The 13,426-nt window shown below is 41.9% G+C and overlaps 2 protein-coding genes across 7 annotated transcripts in view; one reads left to right on the top strand and one right to left on the bottom strand.

The window, feature by feature from the left end:
• Positions 1 to 161: 161 nt before the first annotated feature.
• ankrd33ab (ankyrin repeat domain 33Ab) lies at positions 162 to 9,334 on the bottom strand. The gene is made up of 5 exons (XM_085456577.1): positions 9,271 to 9,334; positions 8,213 to 8,519; positions 7,984 to 8,113; positions 6,989 to 7,129; positions 162 to 1,928 (listed from the first exon to the last, which is right to left on the bottom strand). The coding sequence occupies exons 2-5, from the start codon at positions 8,471 to 8,473 to the stop codon at positions 1,102 to 1,104; spliced, it is 1,359 nt and encodes a 452-aa protein (XP_085312703.1). The 5' UTR covers positions 8,474 to 8,519; positions 9,271 to 9,334; the 3' UTR covers positions 162 to 1,101.
• Positions 3,499 to 13,426, top strand: part of arhgef25b (Rho guanine nucleotide exchange factor (GEF) 25b) — a 33,347-nt gene continuing 23,419 nt past the window's right edge. For 2 of the 6 annotated variants that reach the window (XM_085456572.1, XM_085456575.1), the window contains exons 1-2: positions 10,715 to 11,188; positions 12,190 to 12,295. In XM_085456572.1, the coding sequence (XP_085312698.1) occupies positions 11,132 to 11,188; positions 12,190 to 12,295 (163 nt within the window). In that variant the 5' untranslated portion in view covers positions 10,715 to 11,131. Of the gene's footprint in view, positions 5,182 to 8,430; positions 8,489 to 10,714; positions 11,189 to 12,189; positions 12,296 to 13,426 lie in introns of those variants that run through there. The other 4 variants (XM_085456570.1, XM_085456569.1, XM_085456568.1 and 1 more) reach the window with 4 other exon arrangements.

The following is a 13,426-nucleotide window of genomic DNA, read 5'->3' as shown; positions in this document are numbered from 1 at the left end:
TTCGCCAAATGTGCCGCCACCAGACATCTCCTCTTTGGATCTATGTTCCAAAAGTCTTGTGGTCTGTTCAAATGCAACTTTTGCAAAGATAAGCAAACAAGCCTCACTTTTCTAATTGTTCTCTAATTAATTTTAACATTTAACATTCTAGCTGAGGCCTGTAGAGTCTCAGATGTAGCTCTTGGAGTTTTTTTTTTTGCAGCTTATTTTGAGGATTGCACGCTCTGACCTAGGGCTGAATCTCCTGGGACATCCTCTCCTGGGAAGACTGTGGCATTGTGTTTACAGACACCTGAATGCTCCAGATCAGCAAACTGCCAAAACTTCCGCATCTGTATAGAAACTCACACCTGCTGATGATCAGTTAATCAAGTGCATTTGATCGGCTACCCTTCAGTAAGGGTGTACATGATTTTGTACATAACTGTACGGAGTCATGTGCAAACTTCCTTTTTCATGACTGTGTGCACGGTATTCAAAGATTACATAAACATTATTGGCAATATCACAAAGTGGCAATAAACCTAGAGGATTAAACAGATCCTGAGTTTTGATGCTTGTTGTCTAAACACTATACAGTATTTTCAGTTCATGTTTTCATCCATAAACTCTTCTTATGTATAAATATTATACATACTACTTAATAATACAAATTAGCTGTAGCATATATGCTTCTAGGTTTACATCTCATGTTATAAATGGAGGCAGGTCTACTCGTACTGTGGCTGTGATTTATTTGAATAATGAGGTAGACATCATGGATGCTTTAGCACCGGTAAGAATGAGCCAGTAAATATGGATTTTGTGCACTGTGCCATATTCTTCTTTTTTTTAAGAAGTTCTTTAAAGTCTTTTAATCCCTAATAGAATAATAGACTTATTTTTCACATTAACTCCAAATATAGGTACTGCTTTTAGCGTAGATGCTTCAAACCTTCTCTGAAGAGTCTTTACAGTTCTCTTCCTCTGTCACTCCCTTTCAGATTTAAGTTTAGTATTCACTTGAATGCTCTTTGGTTTGAACATTTTAAGCCCTGAGTTGAAAAGACACTCACTTTTCTCACAAAGGATATTTTGTACAGCCCTTTCTTTTTTAAAACCTTATTTTTTGGCCTTCTTGCTGTCCTTTTCTTTCTTCTTTTTCTCCTTTTCTTCCTTTTCTTTTTCAGCCTTCTTCTTGTCCTTTTTTTTCTCATCCTTGATCTCCTTGTACTTCCACTTGGGTGGTTCCAGATAGCCCTTTTCCCTCTTCTTCTTCTTTTCTTTCTTTGGCGTTGCTTCTGTTGGCCTGTCTACATTGATCTTTGGGATGCAGCCAGAGGGGAACACGCTGTTCCGCCTCCCCATACTCCGGGAAATAAAAGTTGTGGCAGCTTTGGTGGAGAGCATACTGCCTCGCCGCTCGGTGTCGGCACAGCATGTCGTAGCAATCGACTCCGCAGAGTGGATTGTGGGGATAATGTGCGACACTGAGCCATTACTGTGGCACACTGAGCTTTCCTCAAGGTCCTTTTTTGTATGTTTGCTGACCAGCTCTTGTACGGCCAGACGCTTCTTGCCAATCTCTGGAGGGCTCGTGGGGCAGAGTGGGTGACATCCAGTTGAAATCAGAGGACTGTAGACACTGGTGGTCATGCGCACCATGTGGTCCAACACCCCGTTGTCCTCGGGGTCATGAGGTAATCTGAATCCAAAGGTGTCTTTGATCTGCTGGGCAATTTTTTCCCTGGGAGTTTTCTGAGATACGGCCTTGGCTACTCTCTCCTTGAGCTCAGGCCACTCAGGGACATAACCCTCACAGAACTGCTCAGCTCTTGGACGCATATTGAGGCGACGGAGACGGTGCAAGGTCTCGTAGCGACCTGTCTTAAAGGCCCAGTCCCGAGCACATCTTCCTCTGGTGGAATCTACTGCATGTATGTCAGCCCCTGAAAAGAAATACCACGAGGAAAAACAAACACAAGAACTGATTAATAATAACTCATTAATAATAAGTTCATATTAATAACTTGTTAAAGTGCTGTTTTGGGCTGCCCTACAAAAAAATGTTAAACATCAAAGTGAATGACTTGATAATGTATTAATACTTTTTAGTAAATCTTATCGCATACAGCCTACACACGTCAGACTTGATGCCAAACCTGAGTTCTCGAGGTTCATGAGGCGCATGGTGGCTTGCAATAAACGTGTTAGTTATCTACAAACTGTGAGACAGCAAGTTACAGCACAGCCCTGAGCCGTTTTGCACAGTTAAAATTATCTACATCTGTGGTTGTCATACTGTGAAATGTGAAAATGACTTGTGTGCCAATGCCTGTTTACTAATGTTTTATTTGACTTACTAACTTAAATTTTCTGATACAGTGATATGCTGTCTAAATGCGGTAGAATAAAGCAGGCAGGGGTTTGTAAAGTTCAGCTGACTTTCCCACAGTCTCTTTCAGAAATCCATCTTTATGGATTTCATTATGAGGGCAGTTTATTGTATGATATTAATGTTGGACTAAGTGTTACTCCTGGCAGAGATTTGAGGAAACGTGCAGTCCAAAAATAAGGAAACGACTAATCTGCGACCAGCCCGCAAGTCTAGTAAGGTAAAGATTACAGAGTCAGTATCTGTTAAGATGTGATAATGTCCTCAGACTGATCCTTTAAACCAGTCTCACGTCACCGACACGTTGACATATGCGCAGAGTTAGCCGGGTTCAAATACGGTCAGATAAACCATGTAGTCAGCCGTTCTCACTAGCAGTGCTCTTAGTCTTTATTTAGAGCAGTGAAAGACAGAGTTAAAGAGCTGATGTTAGAGTTTCAGAAACGATCCAGTGATATCAGTTGGGGCTAGCATTTGTATGTTCAAACTGTAAAAAGTTATTTTAATGGAACATCAGTATAGTTTGAATTGTAGCAAAAAGAGCTAGCTGAGTAGCTCATATGTGTAAGTGACTAATCTGTTGTTTATATATATATATATATATATATATATATATATATATATATATATATATATATATATATATATATATTAGGGGTGCAACGATACACAAAATTCACGGTTCGGTTCGATACTTTGGTGTCACGGTTCGATATTTTTTCGATACAAAAAAATGTTTATGCCTTTTTAATTTGTCATTTATTAAAATTATAAATATATATTTTAACTCAAAAGTACAGTTTTTAAATTTAATGTTGCTGAAACAAAAATAATTAAAAAAATAAATATATCTGATTGAGGAATCACTCATCTTTGGAAAAGCGAGTTTATTACAGAGAAAAGGCTCTTTCCAAAATAAAAGCTATACTATACGCTTCTTCTGGGCTATATTCTCAGCAGCATATTGTAGCGGGTCAGGGCTGTTCGGGGTTCTGTTTGTACAGTTATGTTTTGTTTATGTTGCCATAGTGACGGGTGACGCCCTCTTGCTGCGACGGTGTGTCCTTCCGGGGTCAGAGGGCGCCCTGTGTGTTGTTGTTGTTGTTGCTGTGCGGTTCCCGCGCTGAGCAGTTAGCTAGCGGCAGTGTTCTTCTGCAGATGTCAATAAACGGCTGTGCTCCCTGGCTAGCTCACGGGAAGCAAGACCAAACAACACCTCCGTCTCCTCGTTGTCTGAGCTCGCCACATTGGTGTCAGAAGTGGGATGATGGTGGCACCCCATGTTCTGACCTGAGTGACTTTTCCCCCGCCTGTCGTGACCGGCGGTGCGCCAAAAGAAGGCACCTGGATATTTGCAAAGTGAAAGCAAAAAACAAGCGCAAATTCAAACGCGATTTCAATATGTCACATATTGACAGTGGCTCACCGATGCCAATGACATAATTACCCAGCTACATTTCCGAAAGAATGCAAAAGCATTGACATATATTTTTCCTTCCTACAATAGCCCGACGGGCAGGGCAGAGATAGATTTTGGTAGCCCGACTGGAAAAATCGCTAGCCCGATTTTGCAAGCCCTGTGTTACAGGCATGGCCCTTTAAGGATGAAGCCTGATGGGAAATGTATTCGGGATGTGTGTAGCGGGACTGCCTGGTGTGTGTGTGTGTGTGAAGAGAGAGAGCGGAGAAGGGGAAAAAGTAACGGTTAGCTACAGAAGAGACGGAAAGAAAATAAATAAAAGGAATATAATAACTCCCTCGACAGCCAGAGTTGTGTCGGCGATGCTCGCTGTGAGTAAACTGTTTCAGCCCACTGTACGCTGTGTTCGTGCCTTAGAGAAGAAATAAAGTCCGGTGAAGCAGTTTCCTACGCCTCCTTCGATCTTTTTGCTAGCGGAGTTGACCTGTATAGTAAGCTGTTGCCGGCTACGAGTCAGTTACGGAACCTTCAAGTAACTGCCAGAGGTTTCCTTACTACGGTTCGGGGCCGCGGATCTGGCGCGGTAACACCTGTATCTGATTGAGGAATCACTCATCTTTGGAAAAGAGAGTTTATTACAGAGAAAAGGCTCTTTCCAAAATAAAAGCTATACTATACGCTTCTTCTGGGCTATATTCTCAGCAGCATATTGTAGCGGGTCAGGGCTGTTCGGGGTTCTGTTTGTACAGTTATGTTTTGTTTATGTTGCCATAGTGACGGGTGACGCCCTCTCGCTGCGACGGTGTGTCCTTCCGGGGTCAGAGGGCGCCCTGTGTGTTGTTGTTGTTGCTGTGCGGTTGCCGCGCTGAGCAGTTAGCTAGCGGCAGTGTTCTTCTGCAAATGTCAATAAACGGCTGTGCTCCCTGGCTAGCTCACGGGAAGCAAGACCAAACGACACCTCCGTCTCCTCGTTGTCTGAGCTCGCCACATTAGTGTCAGAAGTGGGATGATGGTGGCACCCCATGTTCTGTTCTGACCCGAGTGACTTTTCCCCCGCCGGTCGTGACCGGCCGGTGCGCCAAAAGAAGGCACCTGGACATTTGCAGGACTTTGTGTGGGGCAATGGGGTCGTCGGGGACGACTGACCCCTTAGGCGGGGGCTATGTAGCGGGTCAGGGCTGTTCAGGGTTCTGTTTGTACAGTTATGTTTTGTTTATGTTGCCATAGTGACGGGTGACGCCTTCTCGCTGCGACGGTGTGTCCTTCCGGGGTCAGAGGGCGCTCTGTGTGTTGTTGTTGCTGTGCGGTTGCCGCGCTGAGGAGTTAGCTAGCGGCAGTGTTCTTCTGCAGATGTCAATAAACGGCTGTGCTCCCTGGCTAGCTCACGGTAAGCAAGACCAAACGACACCTCCCTCTCCTCCTTGTCTGAGCTCGCCACAATATTAAACATATCAGGTCCCCATAAGGAGAATCATGTGCTAACGGCTGTCTAAATGACTCGGGTAAAGTTTGTAACATGCATGCTTGTTGTTTTTGTCTGCTTCCACTTGTCTTTGCACTAGGATGATGTCGGCGTAAATGTGCAGTCATATTCGTTGTGTTCCCACTAGTGCTCCGTTATCGAGCTACCCCTGCGTGGGGCTAGACGGCTAACACTTTAACGAGCTAACTGCTCGCTAACACACTAGTTCCCACCCATGTAATTGAGCATTGCGTGGCACATCCAACATACTGTTTTACTTTAGTCCATGACGCGCTTACCTTCAGGGTCATACGTCACATGAAAACCAAAATAATTCCAAACGCCACATCTGAATGAGGGTGGGGAAGGTTCAATTTGCCATGTTGCAAGGAGAGCTTAACTTCTGTCTCGCTAGCTTGCCCTGCGCTCGTCCTTCTGATGATGCTGTCTGTGTTGAGCGCTCAGTGGATCTGCGCTCGACAGTGCAGCCTAGGCTGAGTAGTCGAACGCAGATTTACTGAGCGCTCAACACAGACAGCATCGTCAGAAGGAAAGTTGATAAAATAAATTACAAATTTTGTATTGTTCGATACATATGCGTACCGAACCGAAAGCACTGTATCGAACGGTTCAATATCGATACGAGTATCGTTGCACCCCTAATATATATATATATATATATATATATATATATATATATATATATATATATGGTTCCATCCACCATGGAGGAGGGAGACGAGGAACCATCATGGAAGGACAGGCCCCTGCACGGTATGTACCACCGGCAGATAGAGGAGGTGGCTGATATCCAGAAATCCTACCAGTGGCTGGACAAAGCTGGACTGAAAGACAGCACAGAGGCACTAATCATGGCAGCACAAGAACAAGCTCTGAGCACAAGATCCATAGAGGCTGGGGTCTATCACTCCAGGCAAGACCCCAGGTGCAGGCTGTGTAAAGATGCCCCAGAGACAATCAGCAGGGTGCAAGATGCTAGCAGGCAAGGCATACATGGAACGCCATAACCAAGTGGCCGGCATAGTGTACAGGAACATCTGTGCCGAGTATAACCTGGAAGTCCCGAGGTCAAAATGGGAGATGCCCCCAAGGGTGGTGGAGAATGACCGAGCTAAGATCCTGTGGGACTTCCAGATACAGACGGACAAAATGGTGGTGGCTAACCAACCGGACATAGTGGTGGTAGACAAACAGAAGAAGACGGCCGTAGTGATCGATGTAGCGGTTCCGAATGACAGCAATATCAGGAAGAAGGAACACGAGAAGCTGGAGAAATACCAAGGGCTCAGAGAAGAGCTCGAGAGGATGTGGAGGGTGAAGGTAACGGTGGTCCCCGTGGTAATCGGAGCACTAGGTGCGGTGACTCCCAAGCTAGGCGAGTGGCTCCAGCAGATCCCGGGAATAACATCGGAGATCTCTGTCCAGAAGAGCGCAGTCCTGGGAACAGCTAAGATGCTGCGCAGGACCCTCAAGCTCCCAGGCCTCTGGTAGAGGACCCGAGCTTGAAGGATAAACCGCCCGCAGGGGCGTGCTACATATTTCTATAAGAATCTAGTCTCAATTAATGATGGATATTTATTCATATTTGCTATTTCCCAAAGCATTAAGAAACAGAGAATATACCATACCTTTGTTTTTATACCGGTAGCTGAAATGTATAGGTAATGATCCAGTGAAATAAAGTGTGCTTTTGCACTCTACTCTTACATACCAGCCATAACAAGGGCTGCCACAACGTCAGTGCGGCCAGTCATTGCAGCTTTGATGAGAGCTGTGAAACCTCTACAATCCCTTATTTCTGTGTCTATTCCAGGATAATAGTTCAGGAGATACGTCACTGTCATGATGTGACCTGTAAAAACACAGAATTTATACAACAGTGCATCAGAAAACACGAGTTGAGTGCATATTTGCAACTGGTTAAATCTCCGATTAAATCAAGCTCAAGCTATTTGCAATCCCAATCCCAAAGAAGTTCTCAGGAATCTGTGTAAAATATAAAAACAAAATGGAATAATTACAAACCTAATAAACCCAGATTTTGTTCACAATAGAACACATAAACCATATCAAAGGTTCAAACAAAAACATACATACAAAAATATTAGCTCACTTTGAGATTACTGGCACCAATAACTCTCAGTTGGGGCAGTTTGCCACTGTCTAGCATCCCCGCTTCTTTTAACAACAGTCCATAAACATCTGGAAACGGGGGAGACCACCTGCTGGACTTTTGGGAGAAGACTGTTTTCCTGTTCTTGTCTGATACAGGATTCTAGCTGCTCAACAGTCCTGGGTCTCCTTTGACATATTTTTAATTTCATGTTGTTCCAGATGTTTTCAGCTGATGAAAGATTTAGAAGTTGGATGGTCAGTTGGAAGGACACAGCTGTTGTCCATGTTTTCCAAAAAGAATGTCAAATGTTTTGATACGTCTGACCAAAGTACCATTTTCTACTTTGTCTCAGTTCATTTTGAATGAGCTTTAGTCCATTTACATGGCTTCTTTTTTGCTTGATAAAGCTTTAACCAGCATTTAAGGAATGCATTTAGTTATCTCTTTCCTGAACTGTTTGTCCATGCAGTCAGAGTGAGTGGGGAACCCATCCCCATCTTTACTGAAACAGATTTTATAGCAAACATGTCACTTGCATCAAATTAACTTTTTCGTGAGCACCCCAGTTGTAATAAGTTGGTAAAACATACCTGCTTGGGATGCAATCATCAGTGCTGTGTTGCCTTCATTGTCCTGGTGATTTATGTCAACATATGGACAGGTATGAAGTCCATGTACGATCTCTAGGAAACCTTTACAGCACGCCACCATTAAACCATTCTGTTGGTTTGAAGTTAACAGTTAAGATCAGCGATGTTGCAATATGTTGCTCACTGCTAGTCATAGAGATCATGAGTTCATTATGGATGAGACTCTCACCCAGCCATTGATGTCCAGCTCCATCGCCTCTTCTTTTGTGACCCCCCTCTCAAGCACTGTCTGCAGAGAGACCGGTTCATTACGGGCGCACGCTTGATACAGTGTTGATGCTGCACTCCCATTTCTTCTCTCTGGCGTGTAGTCTGGAAGCACCGAGTCATCCGAAAGAATGCTATCTGAGTCTGACTCTCTCCCGGATGGAGACACTTCGCTATCGTCAGGGCCTGATCCCAGGTGGGGGTCCTCCGCTGCAGTGGCCATCTTCCAGCAGAACAGGTGAAATGGGCCCAAATGCCTTTGTCTACATCTAAAACAATATCAAAAAAAGAAACTGGTCAGGCAGAAACCTCCTGTCAGATGTATGTTTTTTTGGCTTCCTGGAAAGCAAGCTATTGTTTTACAATCTGTCCACTTATTCTAAGCATAAAGCTGTTGTTTCATCACAACATGCTATATATCAGGCTTCAGGAAGATCAAAGGTTCACTTGGTGACAGATGAAGTGTGACATGAGTCCGAGCTCAGCGCTGCCTCACTGTTAACTGGATAAGAATCTAAATGCCCTGCTGAACACACAACACGGCTAAATGAGGAACAACCCACCTCAGAGTAATCTTGGTCACATGTGAACCTGCTTGCTTCAATCTGAAGCCAACATAGGTATTGAAAGTAATCACTTCTGCTTTTTGACTTGTATAATTTTTACTCCGCACAGCAAAAAGTTAAGTTTACATATTTTTACGCTGAAATCAAAACTGCAAATATATGATTTAAAGATCTATCTAAAAAGAACATCACTGACAGGTGTTTTGATGGTACAGCCATGACCTGTTATGGCTGAACTGTACATTTTTTTATTCGCTCAGTATAGACTTCTCAAGTATTTTATATCAGTACATAACTGTGAAGCCACAGTTCATAAAACAGAAGTAAAGAAATAAAAATTCAGAGGCGCATCTGCTGCATTGACTGTCATTCATCATTATGTAATAAATAATAATACCATGACTGTCAAACTATGAGACACTCATAGACATGAACAGGAAATACATACACTTACCATAAGTAGCATGAACCTGTCAGCATTTGTCTGTGACTCGTGCTAAATGACTTCTGATTTCAGCCCTCCTGCTTTGTTTGCAGAGGAGCCGTTTCCTCCCAGGCCTGTGAACAGAGATACTTTACCCATTTCCATCCCACATGTTGTCATCATGACATAAAACTAAGAGGAGGAGTCTTCGTTGAGTCTTCACTGAGGCACTGTGTGCTCATCTCCTATGCTTAGCTCATCCCACTTGTAACAGCTTTATAGAGGGGATTACCTGTTGCTCTCTTCATCTTTTAATAGCAGTTAAAAGCTAAGTATGTCTTAGCTGGATGAACTAAGTTTTCTCCTTCTACAAATTATTCAAGTTCCACTGCTAGCATTGATGCAAACCTCAAAAAGCACCTCAGCTCCACATCTGGATTTTTACTTTTCATAAATAATACCCTTGTTTAATAAAATAGCTTTTACGACTTTTACTGCCGATTTATGAATATGCAGATTGACGCTCCGACTCCTCTGTTGCAGTGGACTGCTCTTAAACAGTTTAAAAAGGCCTTATGCTAAGCTACAAAGTAGCAGGTTTAGACTAATATTCAGCCATACCATTCTGAATTTTGAGGACTATTTATCTATGCAGTTGTTATTATTATTATTGAAGTATTTATTTAAACACAAAGTCTCACTGAGATTGAAATCTCTTTTTCACAAGAGACCTGTGTACAAAAAAAAACTGAGACAGACATCGACATATTAAAATCACACATTTCACATGGTAAATGGACTGGTTCTTCTACTCAACTTGAGTAGAAGAACACTTTATACAGCATGACTCATTCACCCATTTTCTATGCCTAAGTGCTTTCTGTCTCACATTCACACACATTGACACTTGAATGATTGCATTGGAAGCAACTCAGGGTTCGGTATGTTTCCCAAACATATTTGGTATGCAGTCTGGAGCAGCGAGGGATTGAACCACCAACCTTCCCATTAGTAGATGAGCTGCTTTACCCCTGATCGGTCATAAGAATGAAGATAAACATGTGCACGAGTAGCTGTGGACAAACAAATATAATCCTTCATAATGTTTCTGTGAAATAAAAGATTATAGCTTTCTTCTCCTTCATATTTCAAATTATGAAGGAGAAAAAAAAGAGCAATCTCTACAGGGTCACCTAGAGGTCGATGTAGCTTACAGGAATACACTCCTCTTTTTGACCACCTTATAAAAATCTGGAAATAAGTAGCTACTACCATATAAAAGTTTTTTCAGTCTTCAAAATTATTTTTATTGGTGGACATCTTTAATTCATTTACGAGTATAAAATGTTAACAGTAAGCTGCTTTAATCCAAGGAATCTAATTAATTTGTTAAGACTAACTAGCAGAAAGTCAAATCCCATTAGACATGACCAGTGTGTTCGGAATAGATGGGACAGACTTCTTTATCATAATAATAATTATAATAATAAGACAGTTGAGGTTTTTAATAAACTATTCTGAGTATATTTTTTTGTTCTGGGAATGCAGTAACAGTCTGAAATTAGCCCAAGGAATCTGCTGGACATGGCAGGACCTGTCTGGATGGCTTGACCCTCTCTAATCCAGAGCGGCCTAAGGAGAAATCCCACTGAAATTGACCAGCTGTCCTCATCTTCCCGCAGGAGACCTGCTGCAAAGTTTAAGCTGTCTGCTTTTGTCTTTTTGTCAGGCAGGATGAGTTGGATGTTTCTCTGAAGCCTAAGCTTAACTTGTTTTCTACCTTTGATTAAAGTCCAAAACTTGGCGCACGGATGATTTAATGAGGGGAAAGAGTACAGCACCAAGTGAAGAAAGATGATGCAATGATAGAAGAAGCTCAAGAGGAAGAAAAATGAAGACTTTGGAAAAAGGGAGGAATGAAGAACTTCTGGAATACAAGCTTGATAAAGTGAGTACCCGTGTGACATAAAAGGAAATGGTCTCATATAAAATCTTATGTATATATCAGCATATTTTTGAACAAATGTTTAATTAGGTATTAATTTATGTCAAATATTATCCAGTATAATGGATGTTGAATTACATAACACAAGAAGACATCTCAATACAGGAAAATAAGTAATTTTTCAAAAACTGTGCAACTATTATTTGATTCAAATTATATATTTTTTGTTTTCAAATCTTGTTCTCTTTGCCATGTAGTCTTTAGATTTCTAATGCAAAGAATCACATAAATGTAATTTCTTCCAAAATCCATTAAAAGTGATTCCATTCTTGCTAATATGAGTGCAAACAAATTAACATTATTATTAAAATTATTATTACTATTTTGCCCTAAAATAGGGCTCATTTCAGTTTAATTTAATTCGTCATCTGTTATGGAAAACCAAATCCTGAGCCTTAGTCATTTAGCCAGCATGCAGACACGCGCTTCTTGCTGTTTTTATGGCCACACGTTCGAATTTGTCATAAATGCAAAGACAACAACATGCAGAGCAGTGTGGTTTCCTTAAAAAAATCTATTCAAATGAAATAAGCTGCATGTGATCTTTCTCACATGTCATGCAGTAAGACTTGTTGGGGTGGTGATCAGCAAATCTAGCTGCATTCTGCATTTTTGTTTTGTAGGCTAGAAGCTGACTATTAAGATTCAATTACCCTGGCTTAACTTGAGTGAACATCATTGACCCCAGGCTGTGATACCATCCACTCTCCTGATCGTTTTTGTTCTCTAAGAGAAATTCCACAGATAAGATAAGAACCCACTTAAGCTGAAGCAAAAATAAGAGAGACAGGGGGTGGAGGAGAGGTGAAACAGAATGTTAGCCTGGTATAATTAGCTCTGTCTGGTAGGATCTACCTACCCCCCTAATCTATCACATATATATGTATCAAAATACAAATCCAATTCCCTTCACTGATCACTCACTTGTCTTTTCCATGTATAAGATTTCAGACACCAGCAGGGAGAAAATGTTGTTGCATGGTCATAGCCGGGACATATGGACTCGGGAGAAGTGGGCCGGGAAGTCACCTGTGACCGCAGGTTGCAAAGGTACCGCAGTGAGTGTATGCATCGATTCGTATCCCAGGATGTCATGCCACCTGGTTGTCAAATCTCACTAGTTTTCCATATTAAACACATGCTATCCTGCACTGTTGTTTCACAATCCACCACCTGCATCATTACTGTACACCTAGTGATAATGGTCCTCTTTTAAAGTGCTGCAGAGTCTGAAGTAACTCAGAGTTTATCAGCCAGGAAAGCAGGCTATGTTTTACTTAGTTTTTACTGACTGATTCATTTCATCTTCACTTGCTTTTTACTTTAAAGTTTACTTGCTGGTTAGATTTCGGCACCAAATACAACTTGTTTTGGCTTAAGATAGGTTCACGGTTTGGACCAGTGATAATCATTCACTCATGCATGACTCCCTGCTCCATGTTTACTGAGTTCTATGAGTAATTTTCTCTGCACCATTAAATGCACCATTGCTGTTAGATAGTCAGAAGGTGGCAAAAGAAAAAAGGTTAAATAATGACATAAATACTGACACACAGCATTGTATTAAACACAGAACATATTTTTTCCAAAATTAATACACAAAGTTAGTAGTGTCATGTGCTCCTTTCTTTCCTCTCATCTGTCTGCCATTTTTGATCCATGATACTATACAGTGGTTGGGGAGTGACCACTGGTTGTACACGGCATTTAACGAGGAATTGTGGGATACTTTGAATTCAGGTAGTGTAGTGAAAGTGCTATAAAATGTCTATATAGTCAATACTTGCTATAAAGTGAGTAGTGAGTGATTTGCACACACTGTTTGCTGCTGGGTGCAACTCTTACATCACCCATAGTGGGGAGCTGTTTGACAGAAAAGCAACACATGCACAAGAGTTAGAATTGACACACCAAAATAAACACCGAATGCAACCCCACATTATGTTATTCTGGTGATTAGTTATTGACTGATTAGGCATGCGCAAGCTGACATACACATGCACGCACGGACTGTAATCCTAAATTGTGGCGGGATTAGTGCAGTTCAGCTCAGAGGGATCATCGTCTCAGCAGAGTTTTTAAAAGCTTAACTCGACGGCCGGCAGAACGAGAGCATTTTGACATTTTTGCAGCCGTAATTTCCCCCTCTGTGGACTGAGATGTCATCATTTGCACTGGTCA

Source organism: Copadichromis virginalis, linkage group LG5, assembly GCF_057382275.1.
Source record: "Copadichromis virginalis isolate Kocher_CV1m ecotype Utaka linkage group LG5, C_Virginalis_male_GT1.1, whole genome shotgun sequence".
NCBI lineage: Eukaryota > Metazoa > Chordata > Actinopteri > Cichliformes > Cichlidae > Copadichromis > Copadichromis virginalis.
The sequence above is the reverse complement of the archived record's forward strand: the minus strand, read 5'-3'. Positions and strand labels throughout refer to the sequence as shown.